Source organism: Mytilus californianus, unplaced genomic scaffold, assembly GCF_021869535.1.
Source record: "Mytilus californianus isolate M0D057914Y unplaced genomic scaffold, xbMytCali1.0.p SCAF_5, whole genome shotgun sequence".
NCBI classification, from domain to species: Eukaryota; Metazoa; Mollusca; class Bivalvia; order Mytilida; family Mytilidae; genus Mytilus; species Mytilus californianus.
The window spans coordinates 119,562,287-119,587,978 of record NW_026262701.1 but is presented as its reverse complement, the minus strand read 5'-3'; the positions used below and the strand labels follow the sequence as shown (position 1 = coordinate 119,587,978).

Below are 25,692 nucleotides of genomic sequence, written 5' to 3'. Positions count from 1 at the left end.
CATCCCCCATTTATTAACCTATGTTAGAGTAATTCTATCAAAGATTACTTATAAATAACCAGAAAAATGAAATGGGAAACAAATCAATAAAGATGTCTTTGGGTTTTTTGGTGTTGTTAGATTTTTGTCTAATTGGCATATACCTGCTATCACATTTTATTCAGGAATAAATCTATTTCATGATCTGATTCCCCATAAATACTATCTGAGCAACGCAGAGACTTTAAACCAGATGCTACAAGTTGGAATTTCGTTTTCTTTAGAATTACCTGTAAATCTCTTTCTTCATCTATCATCACAATATTTTCAAAACATCTGGCATAGTATTCCAAAGCTCTGGCATGAAATATCATTTCTATGTTGATAAAATCTGCTAGAGAATTCTGTAATATAAATTGAAGAATTCAAAAGCTTTTACACATAAGTCCTCAATGGACAAAATTAGAAATTGGTTTTGGTTAATGATGCTGAACAGTCTATCTTTGAAAATATTGTTTACACAAACCAGAACTTTCAAAGCAGTCATCTTTCATAATGCAACACCATTTTTTGAATTGGTCCAATTAATAAACTAAAGATTAATAGGTCATCACTCATCTGGCAATTGAATGCAACATTCAAACCATGAGCAACAGTGGCAGTAATCTTTCACACATTAAGTAAAATTGCAACCAGGTTTTATCCAGATCCACTTGGAGAACATTTTTATAAAGTCATTAAAGGACAATAACTTCTATAAGGAGTCATTTTACAATTTCCAACACTTGATGTTCTGGTATAAAACTTGTCTAGCTGATCTTTTTTTGCTGATTACAATTTCTCTCTACTAACTATTATAGAGTTCAAGATAATTTCCAAAAATGCCAAAAAAAGAGGCTCCAAGGTGTCTGTATCCCTCACCTGGCATTTTTGACAAAGATATATTGATACTATGCAACAAGACTGTAGTTGTTGAATAGACACTAATAAAAAAAAAATCTGTCTAGATGATCATTTATGTTGGACAAAGTTTCTGTATATCTATTTACGTTTAAATTAAGATTATAGCAGAATTTCTTTTTTAATTATAACAAAATGTGCAAAATTTTGTCTATCCAGGAAAGGAAAATGGTCAAAACTGTCAACTATTTCTGTCATGTTGACTTACCTATATATCCTATTTTGTTGATTAATTTTGCAGGTTTACTGTAACACTATATATGAGTTTTCAAGACAAATACCAAAATAATATTTTGTCTTCCAGTCAGATTTTCCCTACCCAATATGGTTTTGACGATATTAATTACACAGTTATTTGTATTTCACATTTTAGTTCTATTTTGGCCATGCAGCCATGTTTGGTAGAAATTAATTCAGTGTTTTCTGAGGAGACAATTTTACCGTTTAATGATGGCAATGACCTTAACAGGATGTGTTTTTGAGTCTATATACTAATTCACACAAAAATCATTTTATTTTATATTTAAGGTAAATTTTCAGAGTCAAATAAGGCCAAAAATATACTTTCTTCTTTCCTTATCAAAGAAAAACTTGTCTTTACATATTCTAAAATATTCAATTTATGTAGATCTCTGGCATGTATATATTATTTACCTTTACATCCCCCAATCTTTGTTTCTCAAACACTACCATTTGTTCCTCTAAAGCTTTTCCTCCCATCTCAGAATCAACATTGGCTTTCTTCAGTTCTGTTTCTGCCTGTAAACACAACATTATTCTTTTAAATTTAGAGAAAAGACCTCTTCAAATAGTTTATTGCCTTAACAATCTATTCTTTTATATTTATACTCCTGCATAAATTTTTGAAGAAAAACAAATGTTTTTGTAAGAAAAACAGTTCCCTTTTTCCAACACACTTACTGGCTGAATTTCTTCCCATATTTTCTACCTCAGAAAAAAATAAAATCACTTACTTTCCATTCTTTTTATTAATATGCTTCATTTATATATTATTCTTATCTGCTTAAACAAAAAGTAAAATATCTTTGATCTTTCTTCAAATCTTAACATTCATTCCATTTACTGTTAGAATTAAACACAAATCACTGTACAACATTGGCACTTTTATTTTATTAAGTAAGTTCTATAACTCTGATATGACAAATGAAAAAAATCAACAATTAAAAAAAAAGATCATCTTTAATAAGAGGTAAAGCTATGTAAAATTTACTACAAACTGTGACAAGAAACGAATCATTCAAAACTATGATAAAATGGCTGATTTCCCAATTAATTATTAAGTGCAATGAAGCTAGAGCAAGAAAACAGATATCAATACAACCAAAGCACGCATGTTTTTATAAAAAAAAATTATATGAAAACAGAATGCCCAATATTGCTTCCATTGCTCCTGTAAGTGCCCAGCAATTGAACTGACTAACAGGACAGAAGGGATATAACTCTTGTCTAAACTATATTGAATACATGTAAGATTGCACAACACCATTGTGGATACATGTCAAAGAGATAAATAAATCAATGACATTTCCATGGCACCTGTTCTGTTATTCTCCAGATTCTCTCTGCAGTTACTTACCCTTTGCTGTAATAAAGTTAAGGATCAATATTTATTTATATTCTCAAATGTAGCTGCAGATTTTACTTCTTTACAGTCAAATAGAATTTCAATATTACCTTTTTCTGTTTCTGTGTATTTAAAGATTATTATATATTTATATGTGTATTTTCTCAAGTATTTTGATTAAAATAGATCATAAATAATGTAGAATTGAAAGAATGTATGTTTTGTTAGAAAAAAAATTTGAGAAACAGTTGCAGTTTTTCAATTGGTTGTGGGTATTAAAATTTTAACATGTTATTTTTGCATATGTAAACAAAGGTATCTCAATATTTATCAATACAGTATATTACGGGTATCATTTGGCATGTTATACTTACTGTGATTGTCATACTTATGAATATTTAGTACATTCGTTTTTTTTCTAATGAGAAAACACAAAACACTAAACAATAAATGCACAACTTTTTTTTTCTTTTCGTTTTATGTTTTCTGATATAAGAAATTAAAAACGAAAATGCTTTCCATTTTTTGCTTTTTTTTGTTGTAAGATATCTAAAAAGGAAAACTTACAACAAAAAAAAGCAAAAAAATGGAAAGCATTTATATTTTTAATTTCTTATATCAGAAAACATAAAACAAAATGAAAAAAAAATGTTTTTGATACACTACAGGTGACATTTTTAACTTTTTCTCAATGTTATTTTTTCTCATTAATTCAGGATTGAATTGGGAAAGAAATTGTAAAAATGTTTTCTTTTTTTGTTGCATAGTTATCAAAAATAAAAAGCGTAATTTTTTTTTGTTTTTCCTAGCAAAAATTATTCTTGTTTTAGGTACCTGATGTATATGTGATAGACTGTCTGATGTGCCTATACAAAACATGTGACATATCTTTTCAAAAGCAATAATAGTGTTGTTTACATCTTTTGAAACCTTGTTATACAGATTTTATCATCATTGTTTTGATGTTTTATCTCCTTTCATTCATACAATAAAGAAGCATTTCCTTATAAACATTTTCAAAATGATTATTTTCCGTCCATTTATGCCTAATCTACCTCTGTTTTAACAGATTGCTATTTTAACAACTATGTTTCTTTCTAATATATAGAAAAGGATACAATTTGATGTTGATCTCCAGGACTTTTAGTTCTCACTTTTTCTAATTGTTGTAAGGTTTTCTGTTCTTTCTTTATATTTCCTAATTCTGTGCTTATATCTTTCTGCAATATAAAATTTTCATCTAATTATCTAATGCAATGGGACAAACTAATTTTGTTTTAATAGCAAACACGTTGTCAAAACTGTGGTGAAATTTTCCACACTAGGAAGATTCTTTTTCACCTGTTCAAATGAAATTATGTAGTAAGGTTTGGGTATGGCTGTTGCTCATTTCTAGATATTTAATAAGATCTAATACAAGGCTATTTGGAAGCTAAATGCAAGAACTTTGCAGGCCTGAAGCAAATATGAAGGCCTCACTGTGACTTTGAGATGAAGAACAGCAATGGAAGCACAGGTTCTCTGCTTTTTTATGTTTTTTTGCTGAGCATGTGCCAATTTTGTGTGATGGATGGATACACTATAGCCTTTCTTTTCTATAATGTACAGGTAATATGAAATTTGAAAATAATATAAACACTGGTATCTGATAGACTACTATATAGATATAAGAAGATGTGGTATGAGTGCCAATGAGACAACTCTCCATCCAAGTCAAAATTTATAAAAGTAAACCATTATACTATGCCTTGTGAATCTCTAATGGAGGTTGTTTATATTAGTCTAACAGAAATACAATACCGGTACTTCTTAACTTTCAAATTCAAAGAGCCAAAAATGTAGCCTGATCATAACTTCCCCTTTGATTTTGTATTTTCAAATACTTTGGCTTCGCTGAAGAGACATTGTTGATTTGCAAATCCAGTGCAGTAAAAAATAGAAATGTTTAATGAAAGTGAATACTAACTTTCTTTTTTTTACATATATCACCGTAACCACTCAAGGGATGAACCACTTTTGCTTCTAGTCTTTTAATCTACAAAGAAAAAATCCTAACAACATTTATTCATTACAACAAATATCTTTTTATATCAAAACTTGAAGTCAGCATTCACTCATTCTATTGTGACTGGTTCATTTTGAAATTAACATAAAGTTATTTAATATTTATTGTGTATTGAAAACAATCATGCTTTTGTGAAACAGTTTAGTACACTGATGTATTTATAAGTAAAGTCATGTAACTGTCCAAGAGGTCAATTCTAATTGAATCTATGAAAAGTTGTTTAAAATAAACAGTTGCCCCGTGAGTGAAGAGTACAAGATACACCTGTTGTTTGCATATTGAAATTGTTTCAAGGAAAAATCGGTGTATTGAAGAAGGCAATAAATTAGAAGTCAGTATAAACTGTTATCACAGAGATATGTCTCGCCTTTTTGTAATTTTGATAATGCAAATGTTGAAATTATAAAATAGAACACTTTAACATGTAAGTTATGTAAATATTCAAAGTAGATGAACCATGACTGAAGGTACATGGCTAAACAATCTCCATGGAATGAGATGTGCCAATGCTAATACAACTGCATACCAAATACCATTGACTTATTATAAGTCGTTCCCTTTAAATAAACCTAAACACAAACATTAACTTGTAAACTATGTAAAACTTCCAAAGTCAATGAACCATGAGCAGGGGTGGCCAAATAATCTCCATGGTAATGAGATATGCCAATGCTTATACAACTGAACACCAATTAACATTGACCTACCACTAATGGTTCCCCATAAATTGACCTAATCACAAACTAATACATGTAAACTATGAAAAGTTTCAAAGTCAATAGACCTTGACTGAGGGGGTGGTGCCAAATAATCTCCATGGTAATGAGATATGCCAATGCTTATACAACTGCATACCAAATATCACTGACCTACCACTAGTGGTTCCCCATAAATTGACCTAATCACAAACTAATACATGTAAACTATGAAAAGTTTCAAAGTCAATAGACTTTGACTGAAGGGGCGGGGCCAAATAATCTCCATGGTAATGAGATATGCCAATGCTTATACAACTGCATACCAAACATCATTGACCTACCACTAGTGGTTCCCCATAAATTGACCTAATCACAAACTAATACATGTAAACTTTGAAAAGTTTCAAAGTCAATAGACCTTGACTGAGGGGGCGGGGCCAAATAATCTCCATGGTAATGAGATGTGCCAATGCTAATACAACTGCATACCAAATATCATTGACCTACCACTAGTGGTTCACCATGAACTAGACCTAATCACAAACTAATACATTGTTGACGCCGCCGCCGCCGGAAACAGCATACCTATGTCACGCTTTTTGAATCCGTCAAGGCGAGACAAAAATGGTTCTGCAGAAAAAACTTGCAAGGAGTATATCATTAGGTCTATAAAAATGTCATTTAATATGAATGTTTAAGTCACATAACTCTTGAAAAAAAAAACGAATAGGAAAATTTCCAAAATCAAAATGGAGTACCCCGGTACATCAATCCTAACAACAGCATAAAGTTTGAGGTAAATTGATCCAAGCACTCACAAGCTACTACACAGCATGTGAATATTTGCCTTATAATTAGAGGGTAAAGTCCCATAACTATGAAATCACAAATCATAAAATTTTCGAATTCAAAAGGTATTTTACTTTAACCAAACCCAATCATTATAAGTATAAAATTGTCAGTAAATTGATCCAAGCATACCTAAGTAAGTGTGCAACATGTGAAAAATTGACTTAAATGAAATTTATAAAAAATTATCTCAAAAGGGAGCTTATTTTTACCAATCCAAACAACAATGTTAAGTTTCAAGTAAATCAATCCTACTCCAGTAAGTGCTCAATATGTGAAAAATTACCTTAAATCTGGCTATTAAAGTTCATAATATTTGAAGGGAAAACAACTTTTTTATACGCCCGTCAAAATTTTGACGGGACGTATTATGGTATACAAATGTTGTCTGTCCGTCTGTCTGTCCGGCGTAAACATGTCGCATCGTAGCTTGAGAACGACTTATCCAAATTTCATGAAACTTAAAATAGCTGTTTCTTATGATGGTCAAACGATCTGTATACTTTTTGGTGAAAATAAGATTAAAACTTTTTGAGTTACAGGACTTAGTAACTAAAACAGGTGTGTGTTTTTTTTCACATGTCGCGCCGTATCTCAAAAAAAATTTATGATTATTGCTTAAAACGTTACACACTTCTTAATTATATTAATCTTAAGATCTGTATACTTTTTGGTGATGATTCAAAATTTTATTTTTGAGTTATTGAGTATTTTGTAAAAAAAAGGGGAGGGGTTTTTCACATGTCGCGCTGTATCTCAAAAAAGATTTATGATTATTGCTTAAAATTTTACACACTTCTTAGTTATATTAATCTAAAGATCTGTATACTTTTTGGTTTTGATTCAAAATTTTATTTTAGAGATATTGATTTTTTTTTTTTAAAAAGGGGGGTTTTCACATGTCGCGTCGTATCTCAAAAACGATTTATGATTATTGCTTAAAATCTTACACACTTCTTAGTTATATTAATCTAAAGATCTGTATACTTTTGGGTTTTGATTCAAAATTTTATTTTAGAGATATTGAGTTTTTTGTATGTCGCGCCGTATGTCAGAAACTATTTATGATTATTGCATAGAAATTCACACACAAGACGACGGGCGTATTATGCGCTCATGGCCCAGCTGTTTATTTTACTTCCATTGATTCATAATATTCCATAGATATCATGAAATTTGATCTCTTGCTTTTGTATGACTAGTGGACGATTGAATGAACTGACAGATGGACAGATGTATAACATAATACATTCAATCTATGACTGGCGTATAAATATATTTGGTGTTGATACTCAATTTATTAAGTGAAACTCATGTCAATTTGAATCCTATATTTCATAGATTCCAGTTCTACTATATTAAATGAATATCTCTGAAATTCAGTCAGTTTAATACATTGATATGATTACAAACTGCCTATACTAGAATAACAGATACCTCTGCCTCACGATAGTCCTGTATAGCTGACATATTTTGGGCACACAGGGTGAGTCCTGCTTTGGTACAATGACTGATATTTTCAGAATTAGCATATTCCTGTAACTGTTTGGCAAGAAGATCACCTGAAAAAAAATTACTCATATATAATAATAATAAAATTTGTAGATCTAACATTTTTGAGCTCAGATGAAGTATATGTAATCAGTGCTAGTAACATTATGAAGAACAGCAATAAATGTTCCTCAATTCATTAAGAACAAATAAAAAAAACATGGCTGCCAGAGGCAATCTTTCATTTTGATTGGATGGACAATTTTTATTTTAGTGATCTACGGTTTCTCTTTCAATTCATAGTATAACAATGTTAATAACGAACAGCATTCCAATATCCTCCACCGATGCACATATTTTATCTGTCCAAGAGTGCTTACAATGCAATGTTCCATATTTTACATTTCAAAGGGAAATAATATTAAATTCATGTAAAATAACTGATCGGCACTGATTTTCAAACTCGTCCGAGACATCACTGTTAAAAACCTTTGATATAAATTTCATAAAATTCTGACAACAAATGTAAGCTTGATAGCCCTTTCAATGCAATTTAAATTTAAATTTCCAAGGGACATAGCTGATTTTCGAAATCATCATGTATATTGCTGATATAAACCTTTGATATACAATCCCACAAGAAATGAGAGTGCTTACAGTGCACAATTTTTCCATATATTTTAAATTTTCAAGGGCATTAAACTCCTTTATAGGTTTTCTGTTGTTTTTTTTTAATTGTACGAGTCATTGCGGATAGAAACCTATGATATAAATGTCATAAAAATCTGGCAAGAATAGTACACATGAGAGCGTTTAACAGACTGTACTGACAAACACCTGGTATTTCTATATCCCCAGCCCTGCACCACCTTGTGCGAGGAACAATGGGGATAATTACACAGTATCAGTAGTTTTTCTTTTTTTGAAACATTTAAATCAAGAAACTTAAAAGGATTAAGAGTACTATAAATTGGTAACCTTTGTCTCTCTGTCTAGCAGCTTTACGTGTTATTGAACCCAGTGTTTCACACAAATTTCCATAATTTTTCTCCACAAGGGCTACACGGCTTTGACAGAATTTGGCTTGGCTCTCACTGAAAAAATAATTCAATTTAAATTAACAAAACAGATAACAGGAGACAAATATAAACTTTCTATATATATTTAACAAATGAAGCAATACCATCTTATTTGAGTAATTTTATCATTTCACATTTACTCCTTTGGAATAATTGGGGATTAATTTGGTTCTTATTGGCTTTAGTGGAGAAGGTTTTTGTAAAGATTACAAATTTAGACTTACATATGAATTAAATTAGAGAACGGAAACTAAACATTTTGCAATTTTTCCATGTATAAAGGGGCATAACTCTAGAACGGTTAAAGTGACGCCACCAAAATTCAAAATTGATCTGTGTTTTGTGGGAATAAGCATTGTGTATAAGTTTCGTAACATTTGATTGAGGCAAACTCAAGTTAGAGAACGGAAACCAATTTTGGGACGTACGTTCGTACGTACGTACAGACGGACAAGGGTAAAACTTAATGCCCTGACCGCTACGACAGAGGCATAAAAAGTGATCTCATTATCTTATAACTGGACTTTTAGGCAAGATGAATTAAAAATAAATCTTTTCAACGTGAAACCCTCCTATTCATTACTTTTTATATATGTAGTGATCCATATAAGTTTATAGGTGCAGTTTAAAGGTTTTTCAACAGTAGTACATTTTTTAGAGACTGTATTCTTGTGTTATAGTGAAGACTAAGCCTTTGAATATATATATATATATATATATATATATATATATATATATATATACAGACTAAATAATTAAATAATTCACAAAGGGTATAATGTATTCTATTTTTCAAAGAAACAAAAAATTCTATTTATATGGTAGAAATTACATTTTGTGGCCAAACAGCCACTACAATGTTTTTTTCTCTCAAAATTTCTGTTTTCTAAAATTAAATGTTGGATCAATGTGCTTCAATAAAATAATAATGATGTACAAAACATTTTCCTTTTCAGTGTAAAATGGAAAAATTACTCAAATAATGACTATTTGACCTACATTGGCTGAAAAAATTATGCAGCACTACCCTGGCCTAAAAATTATATTCATACAGGAAGTGTACAGTAATTATTATACTTGTTGGCAAAATACTATTTGAGCAATTCTTGTATTGTATGTTGAATTTGCAAAAATATTCCTTAAATTGGCTCATTTTTGTTCAAATCAAATGGCATAAATGCAATTTGGCAATGCTTGTATTGTATGTTGAATTTGCCAAAATATTCCCTAAATTAGCAATTTTTTGCTCAAATCAAATGACATATATCCCCTTATGATAAGTCACACTTAAATTTAAGTAAATATATAAATAACATTTATAATGGTACAATAGAATATAAATAATGTACAACATATAACTGGCATATATATAAAAAATATATAAGGTATTCCGTGCAATCTATTTTATCTATACATGTATCGGGAGACCAGGGCCAATAGAAATTTGTACTCAGTGCATATGTAAACCTGAGGCCAATTAAAATATACATACTGATAAAAATACTAAAAATATGATGAAATAGCTTTAAAATACACATGTATGTATAAACAAAAAATGTTCACATTCATTGTACAAGATCTCAATGAAAATCAAGTGTCTTCACTCTTCAGATTGCAGGACGGAATGTGTGAACACGTCCATAAATCAGAATATTTTGATTGGTTAATTTTTGGTGTGTTCAATTTTTTAAATCTTGAAAAAAAAATCATTTATTAATCAATAATACAAAGATGGTTTAAATGTAAGCAGAATTTGTTGACCTAACTAAAGGAGAAGGCCCAGTAAGACTCCTTTTTGGCCCCAAAATATAGCAGTTTTACAAAATTGTTAAAATGTAAATTTTCAGCTATTTATTTGAAAGAAGAATACTTCTGTTACATACATATGGGCTGTTTTTGACAATACAATGCACATGTATTGGGTACTAGCATCATTAAGTCATGCTAAATTACTGAAATCTTCGAAATTTTAGCATTTTGGTTAATTTTTAGACGGTTTCCGTCTGAAATGGAAGTGGCCGCATTTGTGTTCATTCTTAATATTTAAATGTAAGTTGTATTTGATGATAATACATAACATATATAAAGGTTGAGAATGAACACGAATGCGGCCTCATTCATTTTTGACAAAAACCAACTGAAAAGTGACATATTATGGCATATTTGATAGATTTCTCATATTTAAGCTTGAATTTGAGCGTCTTTCATGACTAAATCAGTTCAAATCTTTCACATAAAACTAATCGAATCGACTGAAGTAGACACTTCAGTGTTTAAAAAGTGTCCAAAATCTTTCATCAGATGAACCTGAATTTTGAGGCCAAAATCGGCCCTTACCGGACCTACTCCTTTGTGCCTGTGCCTGACCTACTGCTTATAGTATCTGAGAAAAGACCTGACTAAGAAAACTTAATGTTGACCCATGAACCATGAAAATGAGGTCATAGGAACGGTGATGAACCTTCCATACAGACATGTACACCTTACAATCATTCTATACATCAAATTTAGTTGAATTATTGCTTGCTGAGAAATGGACCTTAAGAAAGATTGACATTGAACCATGAGGTCAAGGTCTGGTAGAAGCCTGTCCAAAGAAGAAGTGGACCTTGCAACACCTATATTCCAAATATAGTTATTCTTTTACTTAAAGGGGTCTCTGTTGCCGAGTGGTCTTGGTAGTCGAACAACTGTATCACAAGCCTGTCAACACTGAGGTTGGTAGGTGCATTCAACTCCCAATTGTAATTGACTAGAATTGTCAGTTTTCCAACTGAAGGTTCTCTCCGAACACTCTGGCTATCTCCACCAAAAAAAAAAAATGATCACCACAAAATACCACAACAGTGCTGAAAGCGGCTTTAAACAAAAATCAATCAATCAGACTTTTACTCAAATATGTAAAAATTACAAAATTAAAATACTAATTTTTTCAAACAGTCAATAAACCACAAAAATGAGGTCAAGAACAGATGGACACTTCAGAACATAAGACATATGTATAGAAGATATGAAGTGTCTAGGTCTTCTACCTTCTGAAATACAAAGCTTTATACAAATAGTTTACATAACTGCCGCAGGATAAGCATCCCTAGCGTGTCTCACATTCTGTAACAATCATTGCATGCGAGACTTAAAACATAAAGAGAACTCTTTTGAGGTATTACAGAGGTATGGACAATCCTTTTGTCATGTATTATTTCAACAATGAAATATGTATAAACTAGATGTATGTTAACATTAGTGTGTACTTAAAATTAAAAATAAAAATTAGATATAACAAGTTGATTACCAAAACTTTCACATTAACTTTTTGTTGAAGCATGAGGAGCAATGCCTCAAGGCATCCTTTGTTTGCAATAGGTTCAGAAAGAATGAAGCTACAGAGAAAAAATTTATTGAATGCAGTATGGTGCTTTAAATGAATTCATGCTTGAAACTTTCATATTCAGATGCATTCAATATAGAACCAAAGTTTCTGAATCTACTTGTGATTCAATTTTTTTTTATGACATTCTTAAAGATCAATATATATGATTTGAAATATTTGTGTGGATGAATTTAGCATCATGGTATACTTACATACATTAAATTTTAACTTTATTCCAATGTTATATCTAACGCAAAACAATCAAATTTGTCTTTAAATCATTATTTGTCAACAATGTTACAAAATTAACACATTTAAAACATAAAAAATATAGACATTTCTGTGCTACATCCAAAATGATCATTTCAATCTGTGAATTTTAAAACAATTGTCATATATTGAATATTCTTCTAGTGACTTTAACTTTGATTTACGAGAGTTCTACCTGATCAATTTCTGTTTCAACACCAGAAATATTTTAAATCAGCATTTGATTAAATGAAAAAAAAATATTGAAGACTTGCAAGAAAGTTGGTTAACATGCATATCTTTGGTTGTTTACAACAATCTGTTCAAATCATATCAGAGATCATTTCAAAAGTTGTGTTTTTTTATTTAAACATATATTGGAGATGTTTCAAGAGTGAATACATTTACGACCACTGAGTGAAGAGGAGAAAGCAATTAACTCCAATTATACCTAAAATTTACAAAATCGAAAATCATAAATTTAAACAATATGTGTCCATAAAGACAACATGCTCAGCTCCAAGTATCTCATGTTCATGTTCAGTGAACCATGAAATCAGGGTCAATACCCTAAATTTGGCATATAAATGTATTTTTTTAAGTACACATCATAATGATCATGTTTATAAAGTTCTAAGTTGATCAGATATGACCACAACTTCAAGATAATCGACCTTAAACCAAAAACTTACAGGTGCCTACTATGAAAACATAATGCCCCTACTTCATCGTAGACTTGAATCAGTGTTTTGAGTATGAGAATCAGTTCTCTCTCTGTGTAAGTACTGTAATCATTATTTTTGTTCCCAGATATATCCAAGGTATTAATAAAACACAATATATTTAAATGACTTCTAACTTCTTTCTGTTTAACACAAAATAAAGATTAGCTCTAATTGATACAGGAAATAAAGTAGGTAAGGTAATAAATGTACAAACAAACATGGGGTATTAGGTGAGTAGACAATATATACATGCGAGTCAATGACTAACTTAAAGATCATTACTTAATAAGCTATATTGAATAATCATGTCTATTCTAATGATAAACTTAACCATAAATATCAGTGTGATTTAGATTGACTCCTACATGTCAAAATATTAGAAAATTTTCTCAAATAGTATCAATTTAAGAGTTATCTGCCCATAAATAAATTCATTTGATTGCAATTCATTTTCATAAAACACTTTGGACTTAATATCTTGCTGTTGTTAGAACAAAATGTTTCTGAGAAAAATAAAATAAGTAAAACTGGTTGTTGTAGCTATTTATATTCATTCTATTCTGATATCCTCCCAGTCAGGAAAATTTCAAGATATTCTGTCATTACATTATGACAAGAAATTTTATGCTAGACAAAAAGGATTAAGTTCTGAAAGGTTTGATTTTTTTCTTCATATTTAGACATTGACAATAAAAATTTTTGCTTCTGGATAAAACCAGACCAAAATCACACTTTTTCTTTTGACCTATTACACAATTAAAAAGAACTTGTTGGCTTCTGGAATTTCTTTGTGTGTGAAATTTTCAAGAAATTTATAATTTACTTTGCAATGTACAATTAAGGGAGATACCATTTGATTTTTATGGGGGGCTAGGATGAAAAATTTTGTCCTGCATTTTTTTTGTTTGTTGTAATTACGGTCCTGCCTTTTTATTTTTCACTCTATTCGGTCCAGCCTTTTTTTTATTAGTTTATCCTGACTTTTTTCACATAAATTGTCATCCTGTCTTTTTTTTTTGCCAAGTTGCTCATCCTGACTTTTTTTTTACTCAGAACTCCTGTCCTGCCTTTTTTTCAAATTTCATCCTAGCTCCCCATAAATATCAAATGGTAGCTCCCTAATGAAGTAATGATCTTTCAGTGAGCCATGTTATTAAGCACCAACAACACCATAGTGTGTGAAACTTACGATTCTTTAATTAATGTCGATGACAATGTACTGCTGTCAATGTAAATGAAATATGGTAATGGAATGATACAATGTTGGACATGGACTTAAAATATCTTTATACCTGCTGGAATATTTTCTACTTCTTGTAGTCCATAATAATAATTAAAGACATCCCTAGTTTGATAAAAAAAAATATTGGAAAAGGTGTGCATTTAATTTTTTTTCTTCTAATTTACTGTTTCTGGTAGAAAATTAACTGGCCAACACCTTCTATTGGTTGAATAAACAATAGTATTCTTATTTTGAGCCTGATCATACATCACAAGTTTATTTCAGACTTGTCATACATATACATATATGTGATACCCTCTGTATTTGATGTATTTACTATTGTAAAATAAAAAGCACCCAACCCATACAAATGTGCAACAAATCTACTATCCCTAAATATAGATATATATATACATGTATCTATTTTTCTCTTTCAGAAGTAATTTCATGTCTTATACTGATTGCTTAGCCATTTAAAATATTTGTAAACTATATAAAAAAATATATTTGTCATAAAACCAATGAAGACATGTTGTCAGTGGAACTTTTCCTCAAAATTTCTAAAAAGCATAAAAGATTTTCAGTATATATGTTCAAAAAATAAATATTATTCTTGTTATCATGGTTCAATGTACATTAAATCTTCATTTCTGTTATCTGAACTTCAACTTATTACATGTACAATGTATTAACTTCTGAAAGTGAAGTGATATTTTGATTATCTAAGAAACATTAAACCAATTTCAACCAAAGCTCACATATTTCTTGAAGAATTGAGCGATTCCTTTTCTCTGGAAAAGATATAAAAATCCAAATATTCAAAACAATAAAGATAAAAAAGATTTTTTTCTACATTAGGTCAACTAAAACTGTTTGTCTTTAATGTTATTTTTCATCCAATAATCCTTTAATTTTTTTTGATACAGAGTCCTGTGAAAATGGAATGTGGAATCAACCTGTCAAATAGTAATATTTTTACTGGTACAAGGGCATAAAAGCTGCTTGCCTAGTCTGTTTTTAGGGGAATTTTTTGCCCTTTGTCTTGGCATTTTTGTACAGAGAAAAATGATAGAAAACCAGAAAAAATACAAGAAAGAGTGTTTAGATTTGTTAACTCTTCTTGAGAACTCAGGTTCCAAATCTTCAAGTGAGACGCATCAGGACAATAACACTTGAGACTTACAAAGTTTGGAATAATTTGCCTCTATTATGTTAACAAAATTTGCTTCATATTAAACATACTAAGTATTCTTTTAGATACAGTAACACCCTTAGTGGAAATATCACAGTTGTGAATTATCACATGTACAACAAATGTAGTAAAGTAATAAGAAATCTTTTCGATTTGCTGCTTCTCTACAGAATAGATTACAAGACCACATTCGGACTGAAAACAGCTTCACACATTTTAGAAGTCTTGTTCAGTCCAGGAGTGGTTCTGACTGCTTTTGCTCTGCTTGCAAGTAATTTGATTAATGATCATGCATTTTATGTTTCATAAATTTTTTTGTAAATAGCTTGCATTGCAATTTAATTTATTAACATATTCATTATTCTTGTTCAAAGGATAGTCAAATATATAAATAAAGATTAATTGTGTAGTCATGATCAGTGGTATTTTTTATTATAAGTGTTCCTGTGTGTAGTGGTGAATATTGTACTCAAGGGAGATAACTAATGGCCATTCAAACACAAATAGTCATGCAGACTAAATAAGTCTATTGCTTTATCATTATGTTATTGTGTTTTTTTCATTTATAATTAAACTTTATCATCAATTCATAATAACTGTGTTCTACAATACATGCATTGAAATTAAAACACAATGTTAACTTTAGTTGTTGAAACACTGCAAGTCTGTGCAAAACACGTCTATAAATCATTTTAAGCTCAGACGCAAATTCAGCAGCTATAAACTATATAAATTCTCCGAATATCAAATAAATTTTTTTCATACTTTCCCCTTGGTATACTGCCTCCTCGACTCATCTTTTGACCTTTTGTACCAGCATTCAAAAATAAAATTGAGGAATGTTGCTACTGCAAACAAATGGCGAAGACAGAATTCTCCTTCTTGACAGGAGAGTAAAGAGTTGCCTCCCCTCTTATATGCATCAGTTAAATTATTTTTAGTCGGTATATATATACAAGACATTATTGCAATTTGCCAAACATAAGCTCTGACTGGAGAACAAAATGCAAATACCGGCCAAACGTATTATTTTTATGCCCCACCTAGGGGCATTATGTGTTTCGGTCTGTACGTCCGTTCGTTCGTTCGTCTGTCCCGCTTCAGGTTAAAGTTTTTGGTCAAGGTAGTTTTTGATGAAGTTGAAGTCTAATCAACTTGAAACATAGGACGCATGTTCCCTATGATATGATCTTTCTAATTTCAATGCCAAATTAGAGTTTTGACCCCAATTTCACGGTGGGGCATTCGTGTACTATGGACACGTTCTTGTTAAGGGAGCTACCATTTGATTTTTAGGGGGGAGGGGGGGGGGGCTAGGATGAAATTTGAAAAAAAATAGGCAGAACAGGAGTTTTTAGTAAAAAAAAAAGGCAGGATGAGATTATTTGCCCCAAAAAAAGGCAGGATGACAATTTATGTAAAAAAAAAGTTAGGATAAACAAAAAAAAAAGGCAGGACCAAATAGAGTGAAAAATAAAAAGGCAGGATCGAATAGAGGGAAAAATAAATAGGCAGGACAAAATTTTTCGTCCTAGCCCACCCATAAAAATCAAATGGTAGCTCCCTAATTCATATTTTATTAGATTTTATTTTTTGTTTGCATGTACATTTTTTATAGTCAAGTTTTTAATTCAGTTGTTACGAATTTGTATCAGAAAACACAATGATGAATTATGAATGTAGACAGAGACACTATTGTATTATATGTCTCTGATGTAGGTATGGCCGGTTAAGAATCAAGAAGCATTAAATTAAGCATGTTAGATAAGATAATTAAAAGAGTATAATCAACCCTCATAAAGCCACCGGCCCAGATAACATCAGTGGCCGCTTACTCACAGAAATCCAGGCACAAATAGCACCAATTCTTTGCAAAATATTTCAAAAATCTTACAACACCGGAATCACACCTGACGACTGGAAACATGCTAGAGTTGCACCTGCGTATAAAAAGGGGGACAAACATGAAACCTGTCAACTATAGATCAATCTCATTAACTTGCATTTGCTGCAAGTTAATGGAGCACATATAGTCACGTCACACATTATGAAACATCTTGAATCAAATAACATCTTGTACGACCTCCAACAAGGCTTTCGGCACTCTCGTTCTTGCGAAACACAACTTCTCTCCTTCATCCAAGAACTTCAATCCACAAACAATTCAAATACACAAACAGATCTTATAATGGACTTTGCAAAAGCCTTTGATAAAGTTCCTCATCGTCACTTACTATAAAAATTAAATCATTTTGGTATCAATGGAAACACATTAAACTGGATCTCTGCATTTCTCTCCAACCGTACTCAGACAGTTGTCATGGAGGGAAGATCATCAAGCACAGTCCCAGTCACCTCTGGGGTTCCACAAGGTACTGTCTTAGGTCCAGTCCTATTCTTGGCCTATATAAACGACCTTCCAGACTACCTTACTCATAGCAAACTAAGATTATTTGCTGACGACAGTATCATTTACATGCCAGTGAAATCCCAGGGTGACTGCTTCAAACTGCAAGCTGATCTTGATGGGAAGTGGACTGGCTGATGGCCATCCACCCAGACAAGTGCACTGTTCTCTCTGTCACAACTAAACGCCAACCTTTACAACATAACTACACTCACTCTTCACAATCATATTTTAGAAACTGTTACATCTGCTAAATACCTAGGCATCACACTACAGTCAAACCTCAAATGGGACAAACATAGATGACAATATCTCCAAAGCAAATAAAACACTTGACTTTCTTAGGAGAAACCTGAAAACATCTAACCAAAACATTAAGAGCCAGGCATACCAAACACTTGTCCGTCCCAAACTCGAGTACTCCTGCTCGGTTTCGGACCCCCACACCTCAGAATCTATCTCTAAGATAGAGATGGTCCAAAGGAGAGCTGCTCGGTATGCCTGCAACAGGTATCATAACACAAGCAGTGTATCAAACATGCTAAACACACTCAACTGGCCACAATTAACACAACGCAGATTACGTGCACGCCTGGTTATGATGTACAAGATCACACATCATCTTGTTGCTATACCATCTAGCACAGTTCTCATTCCATCAACTCAAGAACCAGAAAACATCATTCACACAACTTCAGACACATCTATACATCCAAGGACTCGTATATATTTTCATTTTTCCCATACACAATAACGCAATGGAATCTTCTACCAACTACAGTTGCTCATTCACTGACAGTCGACTCGGTCAGAGAGCAGTTCACATATGCTGGTCTCTCCACTCTCATTTAAATAGCTTCATCTCCTGTGCATAGTTTAAATCACTACGACTGTTCTTTGCACCGTTTTTTTTTTATATAACTTTATATTAACTTGTTGTAAATAAATAGGCCACGCATGCACCAGTTATGGATCATCTTTATTCTGATGGATGACTGGAAAACTTAAAGAAGAAGAAAACAATAGGATTGCTACTCAATACATGAAATAACACATATAAACAATAAACAACACAAATATATAACATTTACAAAATATACAAAAACAAAAAAATTGAGTTAGTTTTTTTTTCTTTTTCTTTTCTTAAATGCCTCCCAACAAATTCGTATTCAAATTATTATATTTGGAATAGTTGTATAAAATAAGAAGAAATCCTGCTTACTTCTATTATATTCATTCCTATTTTAGGTTTTATCTGAGATTACTATAACACATGTGTTGTTAAAAAGAAAACTTTTGAAAAGTTCTGTAATTACACATCTCACTAATGCCACAAAAAAAAATTTCAAAATGTCATATTTTACTCATTGAAATAAAACTAGGAACAATATCAGAAATTTCATTAAACATTTTCATTCTAAAGTTATTGAGTTGTGCACATATTATTGAGAAATGGAATTCATCTTCCACCAAGGGCCATATTACATAGGGGGCACAATCGATTTTCTAAAACTGGTTTAATATATCTACCACGTTCAATAGCTAGCGTGCTGTTTATTCTTATTTTGACATTTTTTTTATTTTTGACATTTTTATATTTTTTTTTTTATAAAACATATTTTTCAAGTTCATACTTTACTTTATATTTTCTTTAAGTTCTTAACTTATTTCCATTAATCGAATTCTCATCATTAAAAAGACTATTTTCAAAATGTATTGTAATTTTCCTTGAGCTTCCTTGCTCAAGCCGAAAGTAATCATTTTGGGTATTAATATCTAAGAATTTATTGGGTGAGTTTTCCCTTGTAACAATCAATAGAGGCGCCGCAGGCTATTGGTTCATGGCAAGTTATTTGTTCCAATCTTTTTTCGTTTGGCAAAGTAAACGCATGTAAATTGAGATTATCCTGTTTTTCTTTTCTTTTTTTCTTTTCTATTTTTTCCTTTAATATTTTATTATCAATTCTGTGAACTTATGTTGTAGATCCACAAACTGAAATCGATAGATAAAATTTACATCGATTAAATTTCTCCCTTTAAATACAAATTACATATTTACAATAGAACACTCAATCACTATAATATACATATACTTATTAAAAGACAATTGATTATACACATTTTCAGACTGCTTCCTCTGGGAAAATTTATAAGCAAAACAAGAACGATATCCTTAGTATTTTTCTCACGCTCTTTTATAGGGACTATCACAAGGTAGATTTAAGTAACTCGGTAAAAATATCTTAACACTATCATCATCAAAACATCTTAAATTCACAGATTTAATGATTATGACTCCAAGCATACACAGAGAGGGCTAAATGCCATTGAGTTTATTTCACACTATATGGTCATTTTCAAAAAGTAATTCAATCTTTAATAAAATTTACTGTACCATTGTCTCATATTTGTACTTCGAGGATGTAACGATGTTATTGCCGTATTTCTTCATCTTTAATAAAATTCTAATTGATCGATTGCATAGAACGGGAATTTTGAAAAATGTTGGCAATATCTTTAAAATGATTTTTTTAACCAAAACCATAATACTATTTGAAGTACTGCCTTCCAGATACAAGTTAGTTCATTCTGGTTATTGGCTTCCTACAAAAACCTTGTAAAATTTGCAATATTTTATCAAAACTGTCTTCAACACAAATGCATAAAGAAGAGGGAGTAAAGCGAACTGGATAGTCAAATATACACATAGTCAAATACAACAGATAGTACTAAGATCAAACAGAAAGAATGACGTAAAGACTAAACAACATTCTATAAAACACAACACAGAAAACTTAAGATTGTCAACACGAACCCCACTAAAACCGGTGACGAACTCGTCAGGTACTCCGGAAGGGTAAGCATTTCCTGGTCCACTAGTGGCATCCATCGGGTGACTCATGGAAAGTAAAAACTCGATGATATGTAGCATTCAGGCTATACCTCTTTCAAGTAAATAGTATTTTCAAAATAGAGAATGACTAACTGATCATAGGACTCGCTGAATTTAAAAGTATATAATCTAGGCTCTTTAACATTAAACTTTCAACCAGGTTTAAATATCCGATTTTGAGAATATTAGATAGGCTCTTTGATATTCAAAGTTCCACTATGTTTCATCAACTTTGCCATTTTGATCTTGTGAGTGAAATTGGCCATACCTCTTTCAAATCGTATTTTCAAATTAAAAAAATGATTTTCTGAACCATCATTTGGTAAAAAAAAGTTCCGGGATCCGTTAGTTTTGAAAATGGTTTAAATTTTTTATAATATTTTTTAACATATTATATATTAAGATATAGTATCGTGTACTTAGTAAATAGGCGGAGGATTATCCTTTTATCTTTTCGTACAAGATATCCTTATCTAGGATTAAGAAGAATTGTCACCGGTACATGGTAAGTTAAGCTCTTTAGATTATAGACAAAGAATGTAAAAACACATTTTTAGATTTATTTGGTTTGATACGTTATGCTGCCTAAATTTATTTATTATTGATTCAAAATTTGTCAGAGGTATCAATTATTGTTTTGTACCGTTAAAAGCCGGGGACAAAGATTTAAAGATTCACTTATTTTGTTATTCAGGTAAGTTCTCACACTATATACACGAATCAAGTATTTGATGATATCTAGTTTAAAAAAAGGAAGCCATTCTTATTCGAAGTTGTTCTTATGTTGTACTGTTACACCACTATCCCAGGTTAGGGGAGGGTTGGCGCATGTTTAACCCCGCCACATTCTAAATGTGCCTGTCCCAATTCAGGAGCCTGTAGTTCAGTGGTTGTCGTTGGTGTATGTCTGTCATACATGTTATTCGTAAATTGTTTTGTTATAATTTAGGCCGTTAGTATTCTCAATTGAATTGTATCATATTTACCCTGTCGGTTTCTTCTATAGCCGACTATACGGTATGGGTTTTTTCTCATTGTTGCCTATAATTGTTTACATCCACTTCATTTGAACTGTGGTGGAAAGTTGTCTCATTGGCAATCATACCACATCTCCTTATTTTTATATCAGTAACACCATCTAAACCGTATAACAATAAAACGTAATAACTTCTTATTTCAATCAGTTTTAAGTGAAATTATTGAACTTTTTAGTTGCCATATCATTTGAAAATCGTTCAATACTAAATGGGAAATACGCAAAACTAAATCCGTTGGATGTGTACAGATTGATAATATAGTCTGAGATAACATGGTTTATTCATTTGCTGAAATTGGCTTTCAACTAGCTTTCACTAACTGCGAGAACTCGTAGATCGGTAGTTTGTGTTTTTTGGTGTTTTGTTGTGTTACGTACCGATGTACCGATCTAACGAGTAAAGCCCTTTCCAACTGATTTTTTTTCAGTTTATGCTTAGATTGATCTTTTACACCAAAGTCCCAAGATGCAAATGGAAGAGATTTGACACCCTCTTAACACCGGGCATAGGTTATTCAATGTTCAATTCCGACCAGATCGCCAGCCATCTATACATGAAATTTGTAAACTGTTGTAGACAATTTCAGTTGAATATATATAAAAATAAGGAGATGTGGTATAATTGCCAATTAGACAACTATCAACCGCAGTTCAACTGAATTGAAATATGTTGTCACTTGTAAACAGATAATTTGCAGAAGGGATTGAATAATATTGACAAACTCTGTTACAAGTAATACAAATTGAAAACCATGTGGTATTAGTATATGTAAAAAATTCTTGTAAATGATCTAAACACATGAACACTTATAAAGTTATAAATATGCAGTTGAAATTGGCTTTGAGCTAGCTTTCAGTAACTGCGAGTACTCCTATTTCGGTGCTTTGTTTCTACTTGTTTGAGCTAGCTTTCAGTAACTGCGAGTACTCCTATTTCGATGCTTTGTTTCTACTTGTTTGAGCTAGCTTTCAGTAACTGCGAGTACTCCTATTTCGGTGCTTTGTTTCTACTTGTTTGAGCTAGTTTTTAGTAACTGCGAGTACTCCTATTTTGATGCTTTGTTTCTACTTGTTTGAGCTAGCTTTCAGTAACTGCGAGTACTCCTATTTTGATGCTTTGTTTCTACATGTTTGAGCTAGCTTCCAGTAACTGCGAGTACTCCTATTTTGATGCTTTGTTTCAACTTGTTTGAGCTAGCTTTCAGTAACTGCGAGTACTCCTATTTTGATGCTTTGTTTCAACTTGTTTGAGCTAGCTTTCAGTAACTGCAAGTACTCCTATTTCGGTGCTTTGTTTCTACTTGTTTGAGCTAGCTTTCAATAACTGCGAGTACTCCTATTTTGATGCTTTGTTTCAACTCGTTTGAGCTAGCTTTCAGTAACTGCGATTACTCCTATTTTGATGCTTTGTTTCTACTTGTTTGAGCTAGCTTACAGTAACTGCGAGTACTCCCATTTTGATGCTTTTTTTCTACTTGTTTGAGCTAGCTTTCAGTAACTGCGAGTACTCCTATTTCGGTGCTTTGTTTCTACTTGTTTGAGCTAGCTTTTAGTAACTGCGAGTACTCCTATTTCGATGCTTTGTTTCAACTTGTTTGAGCTAGCTTTCAGTTACTGCGAGTACTCCTATTTCGATGCTTTGTTTCTACTTGTTTGAGCTAGCTTCCAGTAACTGCGAGTACTCCTATTTTGATGCTTTGTTTCTACTTGTTTGAGCTAGCTTTCAGTAACTGCGAGTACTCCTATTTTGATGCTTTGTTTCTACTTGTTTGAGCTAGCTTTCAGTTACTGCGAGTACTCCTATTTCGGTGCTTTGTTTCTACTTGTTTGAGCTAGCTTTCAGTAACTGCGAGTACTCCTATTTCGGTGCTTTGTTTCTTCTTGTTTGAGCTAGCTTTCAGTAACTGCGAGTACTCTTATTTCGGTACTTTGTTTCTACTTGTTTGAGCTAGCTTTCAGTAACTGCGAGTACTCCTATTTCGATGCTTTGTTTCTACTTGTTTGAGCTAGCTTCCAGTAACTGCGAGTACTCCTATTTTGATGCTTTGTTTCAACTTGTTTGAGCTAGCTTTCAGTAACTGCGAGTACTCCTATTTTGATGCTTTGTTTCAACTTGTTTGAGCTAGCTTTCAGTAACTGCGAGTACTCCTATTTTGATGCTTTGTTTCAACTTGTTTGAGCTAGCTTTCAGTAACTGCGAGTACTCCTATTTTGATGCTTTGTTTCAACTTGTTTGAGCTAGCTTTCAGTAACTGCGAGTACTCCTATTTCGATGCTTTGTTTCTACTTGTTTGAGCTAGTTTTTAGTAACTGCGAGTACTCCTATTTTGATGTTTTGTTTCTACTTGTTTGAGCTAGCTTTCAGTAACTGCGAGTACTCCTATTTTGATGCTTTGTTTCTACTTGTTTGAGCTAGCTTTCAGTAACTGCGAGTACTCCTATTTTGATGCTTTGTTTCTACTTGTTTGAGCTAGCTTCCAGTAACTGCGAGTACTCCTATTTTGATGCTTTGTTTCTACTTGTTTGAGCTAGCTTTCAGTAACTGCGAGTACTCCTATTTTGATGCTTTGTTTCTACTTGTTTGAGCTAGCTTTCAGTAACTGCGAGTACTCCTATTTCGGTGCTTTGTTTCTACTTGTTTGAGCTAGCTTTCAGTAACTGCGAGTACTCCTATTTCGGTGCTTTGTTTCTACTTGTTTGAGCTAGCTTTCAGTAACTGCGAGTACTCCTATTTCGGTGCTTTGTTTCTACTTGTTTGAGCTAGCTTTCAGTAACTGCGAGTACTCATATTTTGATGCTTTGTTTCAACTTGTTTGAGCTAGCTTTCAGTAACTGCGAGTACTCCTATTTCGATGCTTTGTTTCTACTTGTTTGAGCTAGCTTCCAGTAACTGCGAGTACTCCTATTTTGATGCTTTGTTTCAACTTGTTTGAGCTAGCTTTCAGTAACTGCGAGTACTCCTATTTTGATGCTTTGTTTCATATTGTTTGAGCTAGCTTTCAGTAACTGCGAGTACTACTATTTCGGTGCTTTGTTTCTACTTGTTTGAGCTAGTTTTTAGTAACTGCGAGTTCTCCTATTTCGATGCTTTGTTTCAACTTGTTTCAGCTAGCTTTCAGTAACTGCGAGTACTCCTATTTCGATGCTTTGTTTCTACTTGTTTGAGCTAGCTTCCAGTAACTGCGAGTACTCCTATTTCGATGCTTTGTTTCTACTTGTTTGAGTTAGCTTTCAGTAACTGCGAGTACTCCTATTTCGATGCTTTGTTTCAACTTGTTTGAGCTAGCTTTCAGTAACTGCGAGTACTCCTATTCCGATGCTTTGTTTCAACTTGTTTGAGCTAGCTTTCAGTAACTGCGAGTACTCCTATTTCGATGCTTTGTTTCAACTTGTTTGAGCTAGCTTTCAGTAACTGAGAGTACTCCTATTTCGATGCTTTGTTTCAACTTGTTTGAGCTAGCTTTTAGTAACTGCGAGTACTCCTATTTTAATGCTTTGTTTCTACTTGTTTGAGCTAGCTTCCAGTAACTGCGAGTACTCCTATTTTGATGCTTTGTTTCAACTTGTTTGAGCTAGCTTTCAGTAACTGCGAGTACTCCTATTTTGATGCTTTGTTTCTACTTGTTTGAGCTAGCTTCCAGTAACTGCGAGTACTCCTATTTTGATGCTTTGTTTCTACTTGTTTGAGCTAGCTTTCAGTAACTGCGAGTACTCCTATTTTGATGCTTTGTTTCTACTTGTTTGAGCTAGCTTTCAGTAACTGCGAGTACTCCTATTTCGGTGCTTTGGTTCTACTTGTTTGAGCTAGCTTCCAGTAACTGCGAGTACTCCTATTTTGATGCTTTGTTTCAACTTGTTTGAGCTAGCTTTCAGTTACTGCGAGTACTCCTAT

The 25,692-nt window shown here is 32.1% G+C and overlaps 1 protein-coding gene across 1 annotated transcript in view; it reads right to left on the bottom strand.

Moving 5' to 3' along the window:
* LOC127700877 (CBY1-interacting BAR domain-containing protein 1-like) overlaps positions 1-16,336 on the bottom strand; it is a 29,032-nt gene extending 12,696 nt beyond the window's left edge. Inside the window, exons 1-9 of the mRNA XM_052204577.1 lie at positions 16,230-16,336; positions 15,031-15,063; positions 8,606-8,721; positions 7,574-7,698; positions 4,491-4,559; positions 3,643-3,744; positions 2,401-2,406; positions 1,594-1,698; positions 270-383 (exon numbers count right to left, since the gene is read on the bottom strand). Of these exons, the coding sequence (XP_052060537.1) occupies positions 270-383; positions 1,594-1,698; positions 2,401-2,406; positions 3,643-3,744; positions 4,491-4,559; positions 7,574-7,698; positions 8,606-8,721; positions 15,031-15,063; positions 16,230-16,261 (702 nt within the window). The 5' untranslated portion in view covers positions 16,262-16,336. The remainder of the gene's footprint in view (positions 1-269; positions 384-1,593; positions 1,699-2,400; positions 2,407-3,642; positions 3,745-4,490; positions 4,560-7,573; positions 7,699-8,605; positions 8,722-15,030; positions 15,064-16,229) is intronic.
* Between the last annotated feature and the right edge of the window lie 9,356 nt (positions 16,337-25,692).